The sequence below is a fragment of the Canis lupus genome, chromosome 35 (genome assembly GCF_003254725.2).
Source record: "Canis lupus dingo isolate Sandy chromosome 35, ASM325472v2, whole genome shotgun sequence".
In the NCBI taxonomy this organism is placed as follows: domain Eukaryota; kingdom Metazoa; phylum Chordata; class Mammalia; order Carnivora; family Canidae; genus Canis; species Canis lupus.
Genome location: NC_064277.1, coordinates 431,439 through 453,235, shown reverse-complemented (window position 1 = coordinate 453,235; position 21,797 = coordinate 431,439). Strand labels below are relative to the sequence as shown.

Here is a 21,797-nt window from a genome sequence, read left to right as displayed (position 1 = left end):
AAAACAGGATATCAAAGAGATATTTGCACTCCCTGCTTATTGTGGTATTATTCAAAATAGTTAATATGTGGAAACACCATAATCTCAGCCAGTGTATAAATGGATAAGATGTGTTGTGTACACACACACACACACACACACACACACAGGAGTATTATATGGCCACGAGAAAGGTGGAAGTCCTGCCATTTGTGACAACATAGATGGACCTTCAAGGCATTATGCAAAGTGAAATAAGACAGACAAGTACGACAAGTACTGCATGGTATTACTTACAAGTGATATCTAAAAACAAAAAAAGAAGTCAAACTCCTAGAAACAGAGTAATAACGTGGTTGCCAATACCAGTTGTGTATACATGGAGGTAAAAGGGTACCAGGTATAAGATGAATAAGTTCTGAGGATTTAAAGTAAAATACAGTAAGAGCTACTACCTTTGTGCTTTGATAAGCTTTTTCAGATTGAAGAACAAAAGAAACTGTTAGTGTGAAAATAAAATATAGTGATTGATGTTAACATTTTATTATACAATTGAAATTTGCTAAGAGAGTAGAGTTTAAGTGTTGTCATACACACAGAGAAGAGTTAATATGTGTAGTAATGGATTTGTTAGTTAACCAGATGGGAGGAGTCCTTTCACGTTGTGTATATATATCAAATCACTACTGCTTTAATTATCTTAGTAAATCTGTCAGTTATACTTCATGGAACTTTTTAAAAAGTTCATTTGCATGTATACAAACAGGACCTTCTTGAACTGCCTGCATGGCTTTTTAAAATAATGAGCAAACGGGGTGCCGGGGGTGGCTCAGTAGGTTAAGCGGCTTTCTTCAGCTCAAGAGTCCTGAGATCGAGCCCCACCTCGGCCTCCCAGCTCAGTGGGGAGTCTGCTTCTCCTCTGCTGCTCCCCCTGCTGGTGTTCTCTTGCTTGCACACATTCTCTCTTAAATAAGTAAATAAAATGTTTAAAAAATAATGTATAGGTTTTTACTAGAATTATGATTGTTGAAGTCATGATGTTTCCATTCTTTTTTGTTAAACATTTTATTTATTTATTTATTCATGAGAGACACAGGCAGAGGGAGAAGTAGGCTCCATGCAGGGAGCCCGACATGGGACTTGATCCCAGGGCCCCGTATCATGACTAGAGCCAAAGGCAGGTGCTCAACCACTGAGCCCCCCAGGTCCCCCTGCTGTTTGCATTCTGAAGTTTGTTGCATGAGAATTTCTCTGGGCAGATTGGAGCAGAGATATTCTATGAAGCATCAGTACAACTCCTGATGACTAAAAGCAAGCTCAAATGTGGATTCTATCTTATGGCTCTAGGTATTCCCACATGCAGAGAACTGTTCTGCATTTATTTTTACTCTATCTTTTTACTTTTTGTCTCATAATTCCTACAGTTTACTTGGGGATGTGGCTTTAACCATGTACTGCTTTCAGATTGCATTTTGTCTTTTTTTTTCTTCACAGTCATGGGATTGAAAATCAACATTTGACAAATAACTGTCTAGATCATTGTACAAAGAATACAATGTTTTGCTTTTTTTTCTTGTGTTCATTATGAGTTTCTTTTTAAGTAGTACTCTGTAAGAGGCAGTAGCTATACCATTGAGGCTAAGCTTATGAACTCTGGAGCCAGACTGCCTGGTTGTGCATCGAGGTGTACCACTTAGCACATGTCTCACCTTGAATAGGTGTTTATTTTCTCAGTGCCTCAGTTTATCATGTGTAAAATGAGGATGACAGTGGTACCTAGTGTTGTTTAGAGGAGTATAAATGAGTTACTTTCTGTAAACAGAATGATATGAAGCAGAGCTGACACATATATTAAGTAGAGATAGACATATATGTACAGTACAGGCTCTTTGGCATATTTGTGATTATGAGAATTTTAAATATGTATATTTATATATACTGTGCATGTATATGTTTATAATATATATGATATGTGCATATATTTATATATATTCAGAAATAATAGTGCCTATAGGAAAATAACTGTAGAAAAACAAAGGTAGTATGATAATATATATAATATGCACAAAAATAAGATCTTTCAGTCATTTCATTAGAAAAAGCATAGTGTACAAGTAAAAAATCATAATGAAATCAGTAAGATCAGTGACTACTATTTCTTGAAGATTTAATTGCTGGGCACTGTGGTAGGTCTTTTCTGGTTTCAACAACTTATTTCTTCATCTAGCTAGTTATATAATATTGGAGAATTTCCTTAACCTCTCTCTAAGCTCTGATTTTATCATCTATGAAGTAGTTATTGATGTCTGTTCTTTCTTTATAAATGTATCTTTTTAGTATAAAATGAGATAATGTAGTGAAATGATCAATGGGCTAGTACATAATTGTTTGATATATATTGATAAATTATGTAGCATGTAATCATAATGTTGGTTAACAACTGATCCTCAGTTTTCTTGAGAGCACAGATGTATTAGGAGCTACTGACTTCTCTGACCCTAGGTAGTTTACTGAATCAAAAATATTTGTATGGAGAAAGACAATTATTATATGATCTCAGTCATATGTGGCCTTTAAGAAACAAAACAGAAGATCATTGAGGAAGAAAGGAAAAAATAAAACAAGACGAAATCAGACAGGCAAACCATTAGGAGACTCTAAATCATTGGAGCCAAACCAGGGGTTGCTGGAGGGGGGAAGGGTAGGCTAACTGGGTGATGCACATTAAGGAGGGCACATGATGTAATGAGCACTGGGTATTATATAAGACTGATGAATCGCTGTCCCCTACCTCTAAAACCAATAATGCATTATATGTTAATTAATTGGATTTAAATTTTATTTTACTTTTTTAAAATTTTATTTATTCATGAGAGACACAGAGAGAGAGAGGGGGGCAGAGACACAGGCAGAGGGAGAAGCAGGCTCTATGCAGGGAGCCCAACGTGGGACCTGATCCCGGGTCTCCAGGATCACGCCCTGGACCGAAGATGGCACTAAACCACTGAACCACTGGGGCTGCCTGGATTTAAATTTTAAAAAACAAAAAATATCTGTATAATATATGTTCATATGTATTTATGATATACATATCAATAGATATATAATTTTATATGATTTAATAATATACATTATTATAACTACATATAATTTAATATAAAATATACTTGTTATATCATATTTTATAATATATAACAATGTAATTATATAGCAGTGTATAATTATATATTTATATATAGTATTAGTATATGTTATAATATAATTGATATATTAGTATAATAATATATAATAGTATAATATTGTATAATTCACAGATGGGTAAGAGTTTTTGTGAAGTATGTCCATTTTTATGAATCATCTTCCTGCCATACATGGAAGTTTTATTTTTATAGTGTTAGTATCTTTGTTGTGTGCTTGTGATTTATACTCAGTTGTCTCTGTGGTCCAATTAATAAGCCCATCAACAAATTCTATTTGAATGTTCTCTATCAGCATTTGCAGGTGTTATTCTTTTTTTTTTTTTTAAGATTTTATTTATTCATGAGAAACACAGAGAGGAGAGAGAGAGAGGCAGAGACACAGGCAGAGGGAGAAGCGAGCTCCATGAAGGGAGCCTGACGTCAGACTCAATTCCAGGACCTTGGGATCACACCCTGGGCTGAAGGCGGCGATAAACCGCTGAGCCATGCGGGCTGCCCTGCAGGTGTTATTCTTGACTACAATTCTGACCGCACTTTAATTTATATGTTTTGTCCCTGTCTGCCAAGCAGTTTGTGAGGCTCCCCCATGGCATCGCTCATTGCCTTCTTTGCATCCCTGGCCCTAGCACTTTGCTAGGTAGAACAGGAAACCATCAGTATACGTTTATGGGATAAATAAACAAAGAATAGAAAGGAAGTCAAATTGATCTGACAGAGTAGCTTGCATTTCTAAGAATCAAGAAACTGAGCTTCTAAGAAATCTTTAAAAAGGTTACTGATCCAGGAGGATTGGGCCTCTAGGAAGAGAGCGTGATGCCAAGTAAGTTAGAATTTGTATGTTTTATCTATTTGTCTCTGGTTGGAGAGTATAAAATATAAATATTTCAACTCTTCTGAAGTTTTTCTTTTAACTAACTTAATACATTATAATTATTGAACAGAGGCGGGCTAGCAGAAAGACTAAATGGACTGCAGAATCGAGAGAGATCTGCCATTTCTTTGTGGAGACATCAGTGTGTTTCTTACCAAAAGACACTTTCAGGTAAGGCCTGCACTGACATCTGAGACTGTGGGTTAAGTATGTGCCAGTTGAAAGTATTTAACATTAAGATATATAAGTTTGATCATTAGTATTTTCATGACTTTTTCTTTTCTCCAGGTGTCCTGTAGATCTTAGAAATTGTTCTAAGGGATACCTAGTTTTTCCTTGGAGTCTGGCCACTGCACACTTAAAAAGCCAGATATTGGATGTACCATCTTTGTACTACATTAGTGTTTATGCCACACCTTTTTTCCCTTTCCATCACAAAAAAACTAGAATGCTGATTCTTGAGGGTTCTTAGAGATCTTCTAGTCTGAGCTCCTCTTTGGGGAATGGACAGAGTATGTAGCCTAGCAGAGGGAAGTGACTTGCTCTGATTACTCAGATTAGAGGAAGAAACCGGCTAGAGCCCCAACCACCTGACTGCCAGTGTCATGCTCTTTCAGTGGGGCCACATTGTGCCTCATAAAAGTAATTTTTTCACTCCTCTACTGATTTGTTCTTAGTATTACATTGAGGAATAAAAAAACACCCCAGATTGGACTTTATGTGTCAAGTATGGTATTTATCCTGAATTTTTTTGACTTAATAGTCTTGAAATATTGGAAATATCCTCAAGGTGAAAAAGAATACTTGGAGAAACTTTAATTTGGAACATAAATTCCTAGGAAATAGGGCAGCCCAGGTGGCTCAGCAGTTTAGCATCGTATTCAGTCCAGGGCGTGATCCCGGAGACCCGGGATCAAGTCCCATGTTAGGCTCCCTGCATGGAGCCTGCTTCTCCCTCTGCCTGCATCTCTGCCCCCCTCCCTCTGTGTCTCTATGAATGAATTAATGAATAAATAAGTAAATAATCTTTTTAAAAAAATTCCTAGGAAATAATTGGGGAAAAATAGCTTCTGTCTGCCTTCTTTTCTCCTTCAGCATTGTCTCTGTCATTGTTGTATCACATTTGGAGGCTTACTGTATGGTAAGTACAATGTTGAGGGCTTACTACATATTAAATCATTTAGTATGTAAAATGTGCTCTAAGATTCAATTTGCTTTCCTTATTTTCCAGGGACAAAAGCTGTAGATTGAATATATGGTGTAGATGAGTAAGTCCAGATTGAGGTTATATATGTAGTCCATGTTCTTATTCACTGATCTATTAAGGCTTTTATTAGATGATCTGTTTAGGCTGGAGAAAAGATTAAAGAAGGCAAGTGATTAAGAAACCAGCAAAATAGAAATAGTGATACAAATGTGATTTTTGTTTGGGAAAATGTAGTCTTTCAACGTGTAGGTCCACTGATTTAAGGAGTAGAGGACATAAATTTGAATTTGTAAATCATGAATCTTGTGTAGGATCCCCTAAAATCTAATGATTTTGATAGGGAGGTGTCAGATTACCTTCTTAATTATTCATGTTGATATTCATATTGATATATACCAGGAATCATTCTACATTGTTGTCCTTGGCTTCTCATTACAGTGAATTGATCCAAGTGTAAAGCACAGAGTAGAGGTATCTTCTAGAGTTGGAATAGAAAAATACCAAGTAAAATAAGTGTGACTGTGTGCTTGGAATGAAGAGGGGAAATACGACCTTTTATTTGGCTCATAAGCACCAAAAAGCTTATTTGGAATGTTCCTTATAATTTGGGGATATAAATTATGCCATGATAAAAGACAAAGGCAAAATAAAAAGCACAGAGCCCAAAATGAATCCATTAATTTGGTATATGAATGTACCCATCTCCAATAGATTTTGCTTTCTTTCTTTTCTTTTTTTTTTAACTAAGCTCCACACCCAACATGAGACTTGAACTCACAATCCTGAGGTCAAGAGTCATGTGCAGTGCTGACTGAGCCAGGTGCCCTTTCAATAGATTTTTCTTTGACGAGTCTGAACATTTTTAGATTTGGATTTCATTTTTTGTTTCTTTTACATCAATGTATTATTTTTCAGGTCCATCAGACCCTCTCCTTGGTGTCTTGTAATACATCATGCTATTTTTCTCATTCCTTTTTTTATTTTTATTTATTTATTTTTATTTATTTATTTATTTTTATTTATTATTTATGATAGTCACACAGAGAGAGAGAGAGGCAGAGACACAGGCAGAGGGAGAAGCAGGCTCCATGCACCGGGAGCCCGACGTGGGATTCGATCCCGGGTCTCCAGGATCGCACTCTGGGTCAAAGGCAGGCGCCAAACAGCTGCGCCACCCAGGGATCCCTCCTTTTTTTATTTTTGAAAGGTTATTTATTTATTTGAGAGAGAGGGGAGAACAAGTGGGCGAGCACAAGCAGGGGGAGGGGCAGAGGCAGAGGGAGAAGCAGGCTCCCGGCTGAGCAGGGGGCCCAATGCGGGACACCATCCCAGGGCCCTGAGACCATGACCCGAGCTGAAGGCAGGCCCTTAGCCGCCTGAGCCACCCTGGCGCCTCTTCTCATTCCTTTTTATATTTATTATAAACATGTATTGGGAAGAACATTTCACTATTTTGTTTACCTTGTGGCTTGGCAGAAGTTTTTTCTTTCAGTTTAGAAAATTATATTTTCTTATTTCTATATATTTGTAATTGAGTAAATAAAGGGAAAACTTGTAAATATTAAATAGAGGTCCTCCTTCTACCCCCCAATTCCAAGAATGAAAATCTAGGAAACAACTGAGATGCAGTGATGAATTTATGACACTCTCTATATGGTTAATCTAAAGCCTCTGAGCCTCTTACTTTCCTACGTAAGTGTCTCGACTGAGCTCCTGCGAACAGTGACTCCCATGCTGCGTAGGAGCACGTATGGCTATGGGACAGAGTCAGCACTCGTAGATGGTGAGAATAAAGAGATACAGCATTATTCTGAGGTCATTTTCATACCACATCTGATAGTTTAGAGGCAACCAAAATCAGCTGCTCTTCCTCCACCTTAGGGTTTGGATGTGCCTTCCGGCTTACAAGTCCTAAAGTCAGATTCCATTTTATATCTTACACACAGAAGTGGATTGTTCATCTTAGGTTAATTTTGACTGAACAGATGAATACATCGGGCTTGGCTTTCCCTTCTAATGGGTTTACTGAGAAATCTCGGATTAGTAGTAATTTTAGGAACCACATCTTGGTTTTTGGTTAGATATGAAGTATAGCACTCAGTCCATCTTTATTTCCTTCAAGATACAGTTAATCCAGGATACAATCACTGACCTTATTCAAACTTTATCAGTTTTACATGTACTTGTGAGTTTGTTTTGTTTATGTGATTTTATCATGTGCAGATTCAGGTGCGCACCACCGCAGTCTGGATACAGAATAGTCCACCGCAACAATGCCTCAGGCTACCCTTTCATAGCCACAAACACTTCTTTCGCACCCTCCTTTCTTACATTTTGCAACCACTAATCTCACCATTTCCATAGTTTTGTCATCTCAAAAATTTATGTAAATGGAATAATACAGTGTATAACCTTTTGAGATTGGCTTTTTTCACTCAACACAATTCCTTCAAGATTTATCTAAGTTTGTATGTGTATCGGTAGCTAACTTCCTTTTTCTGGTGAGTGGTAGCCCATGATATGGATGTACCAATATGTTTAACTGAGGGACATTTCGATCATTTCCATATTTGGGCTATTACAAATAAAGGTGCTATGAATATTAGTGTACAAGTTTTTGAGTGAACACAGGTTTTTATTTTTCTGATACAAATGATCGAGGCAGCAATTACCAGGTGTTATAATAAGTGCATGTCTAGTTTTATAAGACATTGCATATTAGTATCAAATATTTCAACGAATATTTCTAACATAGCATAATTTTTTTTGACATCTTTGTAGATTTCATTTTTTAATTCACTTTTTCTGGGCTATTTTATAACTCCCACTTAGAATCGTTGTTTTCCCTGTTTATACCTTTGAGTATATTTCAGTATAAAAGTCATATATTAATATTCTTCAACCTTGAACAAGTTTTAAATGTGTGCGTATTTCCTTGGCTGTTTTATCGTCATCACTAAGAAGAAGGGACTGAGGTTGGCGACAGAACAGAGAAGTGTGTGTGCAGCATATGAACGCTAATGTAGATGGGTGTGTGAGTTGACAGGCAGAGAAGAGGGGGCCAGAGGCCTCACCACTAAGGGTCTGGAGGCCATAATTGGATTTTCTTAAAATTTATTGAAGTGTAATTAGCATACGTTATATTAGTTTCAAGTGTACAACAAACTTACTGATATGGCAGTTCTGTGCATGACTCAGTGCTCACCGTAAGTGTGGTTGCCATTTGTCACCATGCAGTGTTGCTACATTATACTGTTGACTATGCTAACTATATTCTCTGTGCTGTACTTTTTATTTCCATGACTTACTTATTTTATAACTGAACGTTTGTACTTAATAATCCCCTCTGTCTATTTTGTCCACCTTCCATGTGATGCCTTAGAAATATACATTTTGAAATGTGGCTGTGGAATGGGAAAGGATGATTTTATTTTTCTTCCATTCTGAATGGAAACAGTTTTCCAACATTCCTTTGTGATGGCCAGTTTTTATTATGTGATATCCAAAGCATTTCATGGATTTGTTAATCCGTTTAATCTTCACGATAACCCTTCCAGTTAGGTCTTCTGATCCTACTTAAAGATGAAGAGAATGTGGACAGGCACAGCCCTGTGTGTCTCGCCAGCAGGTCACAGAACCAGATTTGCATCAGTCTGTCTCAGTGGCCTGTGATCATATTCCATCTCCTTCTAGATAGATTTTTGGGAGGCAGATCCAGGTAGGCACCGATAATGTATGCCTGGGGCATGACTGAGTTCTGGAAACATGAGTGTAGTGAAGTCTGCCCCGATTCCCTTGCTCAGCCTGTGTTTAATAAGAGTGTGACAAATATTTTCACAATATGTTTGATATTCAAGTTTTTAAAACTAAAAATAGTTAAGAATATTCTTAGATGGATAAATCCTGTGAACTCCTTGTATTGTTTAGGAAGAGAATGGGGGAAAAAAAGCTAATGAAACCAAAAAAAAAAAAAAAAAAAAAAAAGACGTTCTTCAGAGAAGTTATTTTTCATTATGAGATTTTTGTTCTGAAAAGTTCACTCTAAATTTGAGAAAGATTGTAAGGGAGAAAAAGAAACAAGTAAAATCTGTGAAGTACAGTAGCATTTACCGGTGTCCAAAGCAGAATTCCCTCTGAATTATCTTTTTCTTCAGCACGTGGCTATCAAATATGTTGAGAGTGGTCACTAAGAGTGTGTGTGCGTTCTCACTTGAGGACGCTTCTGATATACCTGTGAAGGTAAAAAATGATACAGGTTTTCTGTGCATGTTTGTGTGTTGCAAACATAATAAATATATCGTCTTAGGGATCCCTGGGTGGGTCAGTGGTTTGGCGCCTGCCTTTGGCCCAGGGTGTGATCCCGCATCGGGCTCCGGGTATGGAGCCTGCTTTTCCCTCTGCCTGTGTCTCTGCCTCTCTCTTTCTCTCTCTCTCTCTCTCTCTGTCTATCATGAATAAATAAATAAATAAAAATCTTTAAAAAAGGGATCCCTGGGTGGCGCAGCGGTTTGGCGCCTGCCTTTGGCCCAGGGCACGATCCTGGAGACCCGGGATCGAATCCCACGTCGGGCTCCCGGTGCATGGAGCCTGCTTCTCCCTCTGCCTGTGTCTCTGCCTCTCTCTCTCTCTCTCTGTGACTATCATAAAATAAATAAATAAAAATTAAAAAAAAAAATCTTTAAAAAAAAAGTTTAAAAAAATAAATATATTGTCTTGAACTTCAATTAGTATTATAAGAGTAAAGAACAGACTTATTTATTCATATTGGTATTCGTATTTAACAGCTTTTGTATTAGCATTTTTATCTTTTTTTTTGCCTGTTGCCACTGGGTCAAGGTCAGCTGAAATTTTGTGAAGAGTAGGCCACAAAATGCTATGGCTTCCATAATGCCTTTCTCCCATACTGCCATCAGGGAACCCTTGCTTTCCACTTATGGCACGAGCCAGCCCCTCAGGGCGCCCCCCTCAGTTAGTTGGTGGAATGCCCATGCTGGCTCAGCTCCATGAGGTGCTGAGTCTCCGTAGGATTCACAGTTACTGGATTGCCAGACCCTTTTAGATGACTTAACTATGCACCACTAGGGTATCTGCTTAAAGTAAATGTGTTCACTTTTCAGGAGTTACTGTTTTCTCATTTATCTTATTATTTTAATTTCCTAGTCACTTTGCATTGAGAACATTTCATTTTCCAACCATAACTTTTACAAAATTATATTCACTGCCTTACTGTTTTTCCAATGCCATATTTTATTATACATGTCCCCTTTTGTTGCTTTTTTATGGGGTTTTTATTTGTTGTTTGTTTCTCCTGCAGAGAATGGCCTCTGAATTTAGGGGAAAAATCTGCTATTTATTATTTCTTCCTTTATTTCTGGATACCAGACTTGAAAGTTTTTCAGAGTTGATGCAAATTGGTGAGACCGGATTTCAGATTGATGCAGATAATTTAAGTGATGGCTCCCACTGAATGCTCCTTCCTGCCAGGCACCGAGTGAGGCAGTACCTACACACTTCTTCATGTCACTAATTGTCTCCAGAACACTTCAGAGCTGCACTATGCCTTCCAGATCATAAAAGTACCCAAAATGTTCTATTATTAGTCCCATAGAATCAGAAATTGTTTGTTAAATGAGGAAAACTGATTTGGGGATGGAGATAGGGCTGCTACTCTTTTAAATCCTGTTTTTCACTGTCAGTTGTTAAACAATGTGGGGTTTTTTTTTGTTTTTTGTTTTTAAGTTTTTTTGGATATTTAAGATCACTTCAGTTAGTGAATCAACTGAAGACGAGAATCAGTGTTTTCAATTAGCTAACTAATTATGAAACATTGGAGGTTTTATTCTTTCTTAACTTTTGCCAGAAAAATTATGTTCTGTTTAACTGAGATTTTGAATAGTCCAATTTTTTTCTGTTTCTGTTTTTTCCTTAGTTTTAGTGAGAAAATCAATAAGTTTAAGGCATACAGCATAAATATTTGCTATACAAATATCATAAAATGATCCCACAATAAGTTCAGTTAACATCTATCTTCTTACATAGATATAAGAAAAGATAAAATTTTTTACTTATGATGAGAACTAGTATTTACTGTTTTAGCATTGACTGTAGTCAGTTTTGTAGGTTACATCCCTAGTACTATTTAATCTTACAACTGGAAGTTTACAGTTTTTAATAATCTTCATCAGTTCCCCCCTGCAACACATGTGCACTGTGTGTGCATTCGCTTGCTCCTTTCCAGCTCTGGTAATCACAAATCTGATGTCTTTCTCTGTTATTTGGGGATATTTTTGGGTTTTGGTTTTGTTTTTATTTTTTTGTTTAGATTCCACATATTAGTGAGATCATTGAATTATTTCACTTAACATGTGCCCTCAGGGTCCATCTGTGTTACCACAAGTGGCGAGATTTCCTTCTCATGACTGAGTAGCATCCTATTGTGCATATATTTTTTTTCCAGTGTGTATGTGTGTGTGTGCTCATGTATATGTGTATATATGTGCACATATCATTTTCTTCATCTACTCATCTATTGATGGACACGTAGGTAGTTTCCAGATCTCAGCTATTGTAGATAATTCTGCTGTGAATATGGAGATGCAGATATCTTTTCAAGTTAGTGTTTTCACTTTCTTTGACTAAATACCCAGAAATAGAATTGATGGATTAGATGGTATTTCTCTTTTTTATTTTTTTGTGGAATCTCCATACTGTTTTCCACAGAGGTTATACCAATTTACATCCCCATCAACAGTGCACAAGGATTTCCTTTTCTCCAAATTCTTGCCAACATTAATTATTGTTCTTTTTGGTGCAAGCCATTCAAACAGGTGCAAGGTGATATCTCACTGTGGTTTTGATTTGCATTTCCCTAGTGATTAGTGATGTGCATCTTTTCATGTACCTGTTGGCCTGAATAGCCCATATTTTAATTTTTTTTCCTTTGTGCAAAATCATTATAATTGAAAGATTTCTTTAGGTTATTATTGAAGACCAGTAAGAGGCAATTTACATTAGTATATATTATGTTCAGGTAATGAAATATAAAAGTACAATTTAAACCTTTGGAAAATGGTTTATGCATTAGATGCAGTGGATACAACAGAATTTTTATTTAGATGTCTTTTACAATGTGAATATTTCCTTTTATTAAATTATATCTTGTGTTGAAACATAAACAAAGAAGAAAGACCAGAAAACATAGACATGCAGCTTAACACATGCTTATAAAGTAGGTACTGCTATAACCACCATTATTATTACTCTTGTTTCTTTTATTCGTTCATCCAGATTTTTATTAAGCAACATATATGCTTCCATCACTGACACAGTGTCTGACCCCATTATAGCATTATAATTAATTTTTTCTTGCTTCCTTATTTAAAATAGTAAAGCTTTAGTCTTTAGAAGGAAACAAAACAGTATTTTGCACTTGAAGATGTTTTAATAATGTCTGTGAAACTTTACTTATTCAAGTGCTTTTTGGAAAATTAGACAAAAGAAACAAAACTAGAAGGAATAAAGTATATTATTTCTTAGGAATTGTAGAGTAGAATGATTACAGCGAATTATTCCTTAAAGAATGTTTTATTTATACAATTTCAAAAGAAATTGAAAGAATCCATATACTATTCCTTGTGCTGATGATTAACTATAATAAAATACTCAGAATAGTGCTCTGGAGCAATTCTAACCAATGCCTTTAAGCTTTCTTCACATTGTATAGCAGTTTGGAAATATTAGTAAATATTATAAAATAAATTGTAGAAAACCATCAACAAAGGTTATCATTGGAAAAGGTGTTGGGGCAGGGTTTCTTTTTAAATATTTCGTTTATGAAAGAAGAAATTTATCAGAATCAAATACATTGCTTTTATAATTAAGAAGTAAGAAAAGTGAGAAGTAGCAAATAGCACCCTGGATTTTACTTATCAGTTACTAAAATGTGCACCATTGTATCAGGAGGCAAATAGCTTAATAATGAGACTGGTTTTTCCATTGGGGCAGTTTTTCAAAATGCAGAGTATAAGCTGTTGTTTGTCCTTGAGCAGAAGCAGCTGTGAAGAAGCTCAGAGGCTTGGTTTTGTTCTCTGACACCACCACAGTTTCCCATTAGGTACTCTCCCTGGAGCTCTCCTTGTTACCTGCACAGACCTTACGTAGGCATTTCTGTGCTCCCGATGCAAAGGAGGGCTGAGTCTCAGAGAACCCTGGCCTTGGGCCACCCACTGTCCCCAGCGTCCCTCTGGCCAACCCCAGGAGAAGTGGCTGCAGGATCTGAGGAGCAGGGTCCCGCTGGCCCTGTTGGGAACAAGCAGGCAGAAATCAGGCCCCTGCCTCCTTCTTGTTGCTCTCAGGGACCCCTCTGAGTCTGGGGAGCCCATTTTTCAGACTCACCACTTGAGTGGTCTAGAGAGGAAGAAGGAATGTCAGGGCCAGCATTTTCTTTTCTTTTTTCTTTTTTTTCTTTTTTTTTGAACATAAATAAAAACTTTTATTTTTTTAATAATAAATTTATTTTTTATTGGTGTTCAATTTGCCAACATACAGAACAACACCCAGTGCTCATCCCGTCAAGTGCCCCCCTCAGTGCTCATCACCCAGTCACCCCCACCTCCCGCCCTCCTCCCCTTCCACCACCTCTAGTTTGTTTCCCAGAGTCAGGAGTCTTCATGTTCTGTCTCCCTTTCTGATATTTCCTACCCATTTCTTCTCCCTTCCCTTTTATTCCCTTTCACTATTATTTATATTCCCCAAATGAATGAGACCATACAATGTTTGTCCTTCTCCGATTGACTTATTTCACTCAGCATAATACCCTCCAGTTCCATCCACGTTGAAGCAAATGGTGGGTATTTGTTATTTCTAATAGGGCCAGCATTTTCTATCCAGAAACAGTGGTGTGAGTGGAAAGAAGAGCCAAGAATCCTGTGTAAATATGTGTGTGTCTCAAAAGACTTACCTAATTTCTTTGCTGCAATATTATCTCACAATTAAAGAATAATTTGGGGTAGAAAATGGTGGGCTGATTATTTCTATCAAAGCAAGTTGATTGGCAAAGTATGAGCCCTTTATTTAGACAAGAAATAATTGTTAGGAAATACATATGGTTTAATCTAAGTCTCCTGTAGCTGTGTTTTTAAAGTTAGGAAAGAGAGCTGTTGTGAGCTGTTCATTTAATTTGTGTAATTTTGGGCAACATTTTATGCCTCATAAGTATTTTGTTTCCGTGGAGACATAGGGGATTTGGGGCAAAATAGGACAAGTTTATAAAACAATGTATTTAGATTTACAGAATGAGAATGACATGGATTGAAGAAGGGTTGTTGTTTTAGAGTACACAGTCTTTAAAAAGTCACTTAAACTTCTTTTTCTTAAAGTTTGATGTACCTTATTTACCACTCTAGTTTCCAGTGAGGGGACACTGCAGTGACCTGCTCCGTGTGGGTCGACTCCAGTTTGGCTGTAGTTCCTTTTCTTGACTTCCCCTTTCCTTTGGGCTCAGGGGAGCTGTCTCTGGCTTATCTCCAGCTTCCTCCAGCCAGTAAAACCAGAAAGCCAATTACATGTCGAAGCTTTATTTTTTTTCTCTTTTTTACCCCTATCCAAATTTTGCTGTAGCCATCGTATTTAATATGGCTTTTTGCCATCCTGTGCAAGAACAATTCAGAATTCACATGAATTCTCTGGGCTGAGGTAGTCAGGTTGGGAGACCCACTATGGTATTAGTTTGTCCAGTGTTAGGGCTGTGATTTCATGTCTTAAATGACTATAATTTCCAATGATCATTGTAAGTGTAAGCTAACAAGGAGTATGAAGGGTTCATATTTGAACTCTTGACTTTCATAATGTTATTTCATAACTTCATTAAAAATAAATGATGGGTCCTGAGAAATAGAGGAGGAAATACTACCACACTCAGCTCTCTGCTAGTGTCTCTGTCACACCTCTGCTGCGTCTGCCAATCCATTCTTACCTTCATTTCTTAGAAATTATGTCTTGTGAATTTTTCTACGTAAAAAATCTATAAAATGTGGTTTGGTGACACAGCAGAATTCAGTGATGCCTTTGGGTTCCCTGTAGATTACTTAATCTATGCTGTCTCCATTTCTTTTTATATGAAAAGAAAAATAGTAGTTTCCAGTTTTAAGATTGTTTTCTCATAGGCCTGAGGTTTAAAAAAAATCTTTATGTCTGTTTTCTGGTGTAAATGATCTGAAAATAAGACTGCACAGTTGGCCCATTCTGAATGAATTGTATAGCAGGCAAAACATGTTTCTTGTTGAATTCTATATGTAGTTCAGTAAACAAAAATTCATTCATAGTGTTAAATTGGGACCTTGTCAATGATGAACATTATCTACATCTTAAAAGCCCTGTTTTCAACAATTAGTAAAGTATTGATATTGGCAGGGCAGCAATTTTCTTTTTATTTTTGGCTCTCTTGAGTCGTCATTTTTACCCTCAAGCCTAAGTTCATAGCAGACTGGCATTTGTGAATGCTAGAAATCTTGTTTGTCCTCTTGACCGTTTCACCAATCTAGTTTTCTAAATTTCTTTAGCTCATTTTGTTTTCAAAGGGGTTATAGGTTTTCCATTTGGGATCCTGCTTCCTGGAGAAGACTCTTTGAAAGTACAAGCCCAGACTTGACTTTTTCCTCGTCTTTCAGTAGGGATTGCCAAGGAAGGTGGCCCTGCTCTGGTAGCCCATGCAGTGTGAATCTTAATGAAAGAAAGTGCTCTAAGAGTGCTGCTCCTGCTTATCACACAGTACTACCTACCTTTCTGACTAGATGCAGTTGTAAATTTTTCTGTTACCAAATAGGAACTTTTTCAACCTGCAAACAGAATAAACAAGTTCTTGGGTTAGTGAAATGCCTTGTAAAGTTGTAAAAAATTGGAAGCTGCGCTTTTGTTTTGTGATAGTGATTTATAAGAGTGGTGGGGAGGCCCACTCTCATATCCCTTTTCGTCCTACTGTGATGCTTCATTTCCATTAATTAGTTTTTTCCTGCAGTACTCACACAGCTGGGCACCCTCCCTCCTGGTTTGCTCTTCCCATGTTCGTTTTCCTTCTTGGTTTTTTTTTTATTTATTTTTTATTTATGATAGTCACACACACACACAGAGAGAGAGAGAGAGAGGCAGAGACATAGTCAGAGGGAGAAGCAGGCTCCATGCACCGGGAGCCCGATGTGGGATTCGATCCTGGGTCTCCAGGATTGCGCCCTGGGCCAAAGGCAGGCGCTAAACCACTGCGCCACCCAGGGATCCCTCCTTCTTGGTTCTTTGCTGACTCCTCTTTTGTGTGCAACTTCAGCAGATGTTCCTCAGACTTCTGTCCTGGCCCTCTTCCTGTCCTCGTGGCCTTGATGGGTAATCGAGGATCTGCATGCTGCCTCCCCAAGGAGGTTTGGTCCTTCTGTGTCCTGGTGCCTTTCTTGGCCAGCCCCAACCCTACCGGCACCTAAGAACTCTGCACCTTCCACAGACCCAGCGTGCCCCAGCACTTGCCTTTCTTGGTCTTAATTGAGCTATTTTCCATTAAGACTTTCTTGTACATGTTTTTCAATCCATGTCGCCCCTATATTCTGATGATTCAGCCTCAGAACTCTCAAGTCAGAGCTCTTCATGTATTGCATCTGCTACTAGTTAAGGCTCAAATTCTCTCATGCCTGGATGATTGTGTCAGTTTCCATCTGGTCTCCCTGCCACTGACCTTTCCTCATTTTCAGCCTATCACAGTCATCATCCTAAGAGGCAAATCTGATAATTTCATGATTCTGCTTTTTCTTTTGACTGCTTATTACCCTTGGAATAAGTGTTCACCACCTTTAGGCTGTCTTGTGCGGCATTCTTGGTCACGTGCCCAGCCTACCTGATGTCGTCTCATTTCCCACTTCCCCACACCTGTGCATGATGCTGAACACCTCCTTCATGGCTCAGCTGTGTCCTTCATGATGCATTTGGCTACTGGGCCTAATAGACTTTTGTCCCTTTGTACTTTTACTGCCAGTATCGTGTTATACTGTAATGACACAGAGTATAAGTGAATAATAGCTGAGCAGAGTGCTGCAGAGACGCGTAGGGCTTACCCAGAAGCTCCCATCAGTGTCTGGTAACTGAGGAGGTGTTTATGATGCAAACAAATAGATGTCAGTGGGGAATTTAAAAACATTACGTGACATCTGAGTGCAAACACAGTCCTCGGGAGATGCTGGTTCTGGCCTCAGCTGTGCCAGAACCCAAAGCCTATGTGGGCACATGTGGGGCACGGTGATCTGTGCCTCACTTTCTTTACTGATCACAGTTGAATTTGTTAGGCCTTGGGTTCTTTTGACTTTAAAATTCTGTCTTGCTGTTTTACCTTGTCTTGTGTGCTGTTCCCATGTAAAGGCACTCTGAGCATTTTTCACGAAGGAGTCCCTGCACGTGTTTTGCTTCCTTTGCACTTTTTCCATGATTGGAACTGTCTGGTCTCTCGCTGCATGATTTTCAAGAGAGGCACGTTCATGACATCATCTCATTTTAATCCTTAAGTTCCTTTCCCTTCTCCTTTCCTCCCCTCTTCCCTGTTAGTGTTTGTTATAATATTGTTGAACAGATACAGCACCCAAGACTGAAATACCTACTTTTGTTTAGTAGTTGTGAATTTGCTGTACTTGTTAGGACATGCGCTGCTCTGGTTAATTGTAGATTTTGCCTGTTTTGACCTAATATAAAGTGACTCAGCTAATGAATTAGAAGTTGTTCATTAGAATATCCTTTCTAAATAATTGTTACAGGAGAGGAGAGGTTTGAGGATTGGTTTTGGAATACGTATCAAGAATAGTAGGGCAGGGGATCCCTGGGTGGCTCAGTGGTTTAGCGCCTGCCTTTTGCCCAGGGCGCGATCCTGGAGTCCCGGGATCGAGTCCTGCATCGGGGTCCAAGGCATGGAGCCTGTTTCTCCCTCCTCCTGTGTCTCTGCCTCTCTCTCTCTCTCTCTGTCTATCATAAATAAATAAATCTTAAAAAAAAAAAGAATAGTAAGACAGTAGAGGCACCCTGGATTCTATGAATGCATCAGTAAGTGTGTTTATAGTGTTTCCACATGCAGAGGGTGTGCTCTTCTGTACAGATGTACATGCAGTTCTGGCCTTCTTCAGTATTGTTTAGAGGAAGGTAGGTGTGAGCCTCTAAACCCTACAGCACTCTTCGAATCATCTACAGTTAGTAATTTGCTATGTTACGATGCCTGAAAATTTTCTCAACACATCTATTTTTCAGTTGATGTTACATTTATAAAAAAGATACTTAGATCTCTATTTCTCTACTTTTCTTTAGCCGTAAGAGCTTTTAAAAGTTGTTTTCAGTGTGATTTTTGGGTACCACTTTAAACCTATTTTCCTAGCCAAGAATATTACCTATAGTGTTATGAAATAAGGTATTTTAAATGAGGAAGTTTTTTTGATAAAGAGGGCCTTGCTTTGAGTATTCAGAGGAGCAGGGGCATTATTCACATTTGGTGGTCCTCTACACTTCACCCATTGGAAAGATTAACCTGGAATGCTTCTGTCTCCCTCCGTCAGCTTGGGCTGCCATAACAAAGTGCCACGGATCGGGGGGGGGGGGGGGCGCTTACAAAACAGACATTTCTTCTCACAGAGGCCAGAATTCTGAGATCAGGGTGTTAACCATCATGATCCAGTCCCAGTGAGAGCTTTCTTCCTGGCTTATGGATAGCTGCATCTAGCTGGGTGCTCACATGACCTCTTTGTGCACAAGAAGAAAGACAGATCGCTAGTGCCTCTTAGAATCCTACTGAATCTGTGCCCCCATCCTTGTGACCTCATTTAACCTTAATTCCTTCCTTAGAAGCACCATCTTTAAGTATAGCTACACTGGAGGTTAGGGTTAGAGCCTCACATGTGAATTTGGGGGGACACAAACATTCAGTCCAAAGCATTTGCCAAAGACCTCCCAAAATTCATGCCCTTCTCATATGCAAAACATAGTCATTTCATCCCAACAGTCCCTAAAGTTAAACTCATTCCAGCATCAACTCCCAAGTCTAATGTCCAAAGTCTCATCTCTAAATATCATCTAAATCATAGGTGGGTGGGAGTCTAGGAACCATTCATCCGGTGGCATAATTCCTTAATAGCTATAAGCCTGTGAAACAAGACAAGTTAATGTGGTTCCAAATATACTGCTGGGACAGGTATAGGATAGGCATTTCATTTCAAAAAGAAGAAATGGGAAAGAAGAAGGGGGTGGTAAGTCTCAAGTAAATCCAAAACTACCAAGGAAAATTCCATTAGATTTTAAGGCTCAGGGAAAATTCCTTTAGTTCAGTGCTCTGCCCTCCAGGTCTACTGGGATATCAGAGTTACCTCTATGGCTCAGTAGGGCCTTTGCTCTTACAGCTTTCTGCAGAGGCCTCACCACTGAGGCAAGGAGGAGGCAGACTGACCCAGCTAAACCAAAAAAGTACACCTATCCTTTGAAAACCAGGAGAAATAATCAGCCCTGCCCGCTGGGCCTAGGGTTGAGTGGCAGGCAGCACCTTTAGAGTCATCCTTCCCTTTTTTGAAAGATGATGCATATTCCCAAAAGAGTAGTCCTCTTTTGACAGCCTTCCTTCATTACTTCTAGTGTCTGTCTCCTCAGTTCAAATAGCAGTATTTTTGCTCATACATTGTGCAATCTCACTATCAAGTGATAGTCTAGCCACACCCTTGGTGTTCTTGTCCAAAATGCTTTATTTTTTGCAATATGGACAGGCAGAGAACTTTCCAAGTCTTGAAGTGCTGCTTCCTTTTTGCTTAACAATTCCTTCTTCAATTCATCTCTCCTCTCTCAAATTTTACTCTTAATTCAGGAGGATGCAGGCTATATACCATTTACATTTTGGTTAGAAATCTCTGCTGAATAATCTAATCTTGTGGCTCACAAGTCCTATCTTCTGCAAAACACTAGAACACAATTCAGCCAAGTTCTTTGCCACTTTATAACAATTATTGTCTTAATCAGTTTGGGCTGCTATAACAAAATACCATAGACTGAGTGGCTTAAACAATAGGTATTTAATTCTCACACTTCTGGATTCTGGGAAGTCCAAGCGTAAGGTGCCAGTAGATTCGGTTCCTGGTGAAAGCCAACTTTCTGGTTTGTAGACAGCCACCTTGCTTATATCCTCACATGGCAAAAAGAAAGATCATCTCTCTTGTGTCTGTCCTTATAAGGGGCTAATCCTGTTCATATGAGCTCCATCCTCATGACTTCATTATTTCTGAAAGCCCCGCCTCCAAATACCACCATTAGGGATTAGGACCTCAGCATATGAATTTTGGTGGGATACAAACATTCAGTTCATAGCAATCCCCTTTCCTCCAGTTTCTAATAATCTCCTCTTCATTTCTGTTTGATGTCCCACCAGAATTATCCTTAACATATATATTTCTAGAATACACCTTAGAACTCCTCTAGCCTCTAACTCAGCTCTAAAGCCACTTCACATTTTTAGGTATTTGTTACAGCCGTACCCAGCTTGAGTTGCCGTGACGAAATACCATAGATTATGTGGCTTAAACAACAGAATTTTTTTTCTCACACTTTTAGAAGCTTAGAAGTACAAGATTAGGGTGCTACCATGGTCATTTTCTCAAGTGAGAGCTCTGCTCCTCCTTGTTTGTAGGCAGCAGCTATCTGGTTGTGTGGTCTTGTAGCCTTTGCTCTATGCTTGGTAGAGAGAGATTGGGATTGCTGGTGCCTCTTCTTACCAGGACACTAATCTATTAGATCTGAGCCCCACTGAATGGCCTCATTCAACTTTAATTACTTTCTTTGGAGGTTCTATCTCCAAATACAGTCACACAGAGAGTTAGGACTTCAACATATGAATTTATGGGGGGCACAAACATTCAATCCAGAATATCCCTCTTGTCCGTTTTTTATATAAACTTTGCTTAGGGATCCATTGTCTTCCTGGAACCTTTTTATACTTTTTCCTTACCTAGATTTCTTAAAAAACTGGACCGTTTATTGCCTTTTCACCCTCTCCCAAAACAGTAGGCTGCCTCGGCAGAAAAAGTCACAGTAATGTTTCTGATGGTAGTACTGTGACACTGTGATTCTAGGTGGCTTTGCTACATTCTGATTGTTTTCATTGCTTTAGACTGCAATGAACATTCCGATTGCCTGGTCAGTATTATCTAGGCTTTTTCTTTCTTTCTTTCTTTCTTTCTTTTTTTTTTTTTTTTAAGAGTTGGGTTTCAGATTTCTATTTCATGCTTAGGATTATTGTGGCTTTTGGTGAAGAATATTTTAAACTGGGTGAAAAGGCAAAAAAAAATGTGGAATCAAGAAGTGAAAGCACAATTGTTTATAGTTCAGTAAGCACTTGTGGTTAACAAATGTGTCTGTTCATCATTGCCAGATGACTTAAAATTTTATGGGAGAACATAAATTTTAAACAAAAAGTAATTTTGCTGTTTACAGGGTAAAGATGTGAATTTCTTCAGAATATAGTTTTTAGGCAACCTGGACCTCCTGCTTTGGA

General features: G+C 38.3%; 1 protein-coding gene and 1 long non-coding RNA gene across 11 annotated transcripts in view; one reads left to right on the top strand and one right to left on the bottom strand.

The window, feature by feature from the left end:
- The window catches only part of SPIDR (scaffold protein involved in DNA repair), a 437,895-nt gene that overhangs the window by 141,573 nt on the left and 274,525 nt on the right, over positions 1-21,797 (top strand). For all 10 annotated transcript variants that reach the window (XM_049105958.1, XM_025446508.3, XM_025446489.3 and 7 more), the window contains one exon: positions 4,121-4,221. In XM_049105958.1, coding sequence (XP_048961915.1) covers positions 4,121-4,221 — 101 coding nt within the window. The remainder of the gene's footprint in view (positions 1-4,120; positions 4,222-21,797) is intronic.
- Positions 12,398-21,371, bottom strand: LOC112659582 (uncharacterized). The gene is made up of 3 exons (XR_003136403.3): positions 21,252-21,371; positions 16,036-16,092; positions 12,398-13,555 (listed from the first exon to the last, which is right to left on the bottom strand). It is a non-coding gene; the product is annotated as an uncharacterized LOC112659582 (long non-coding RNA).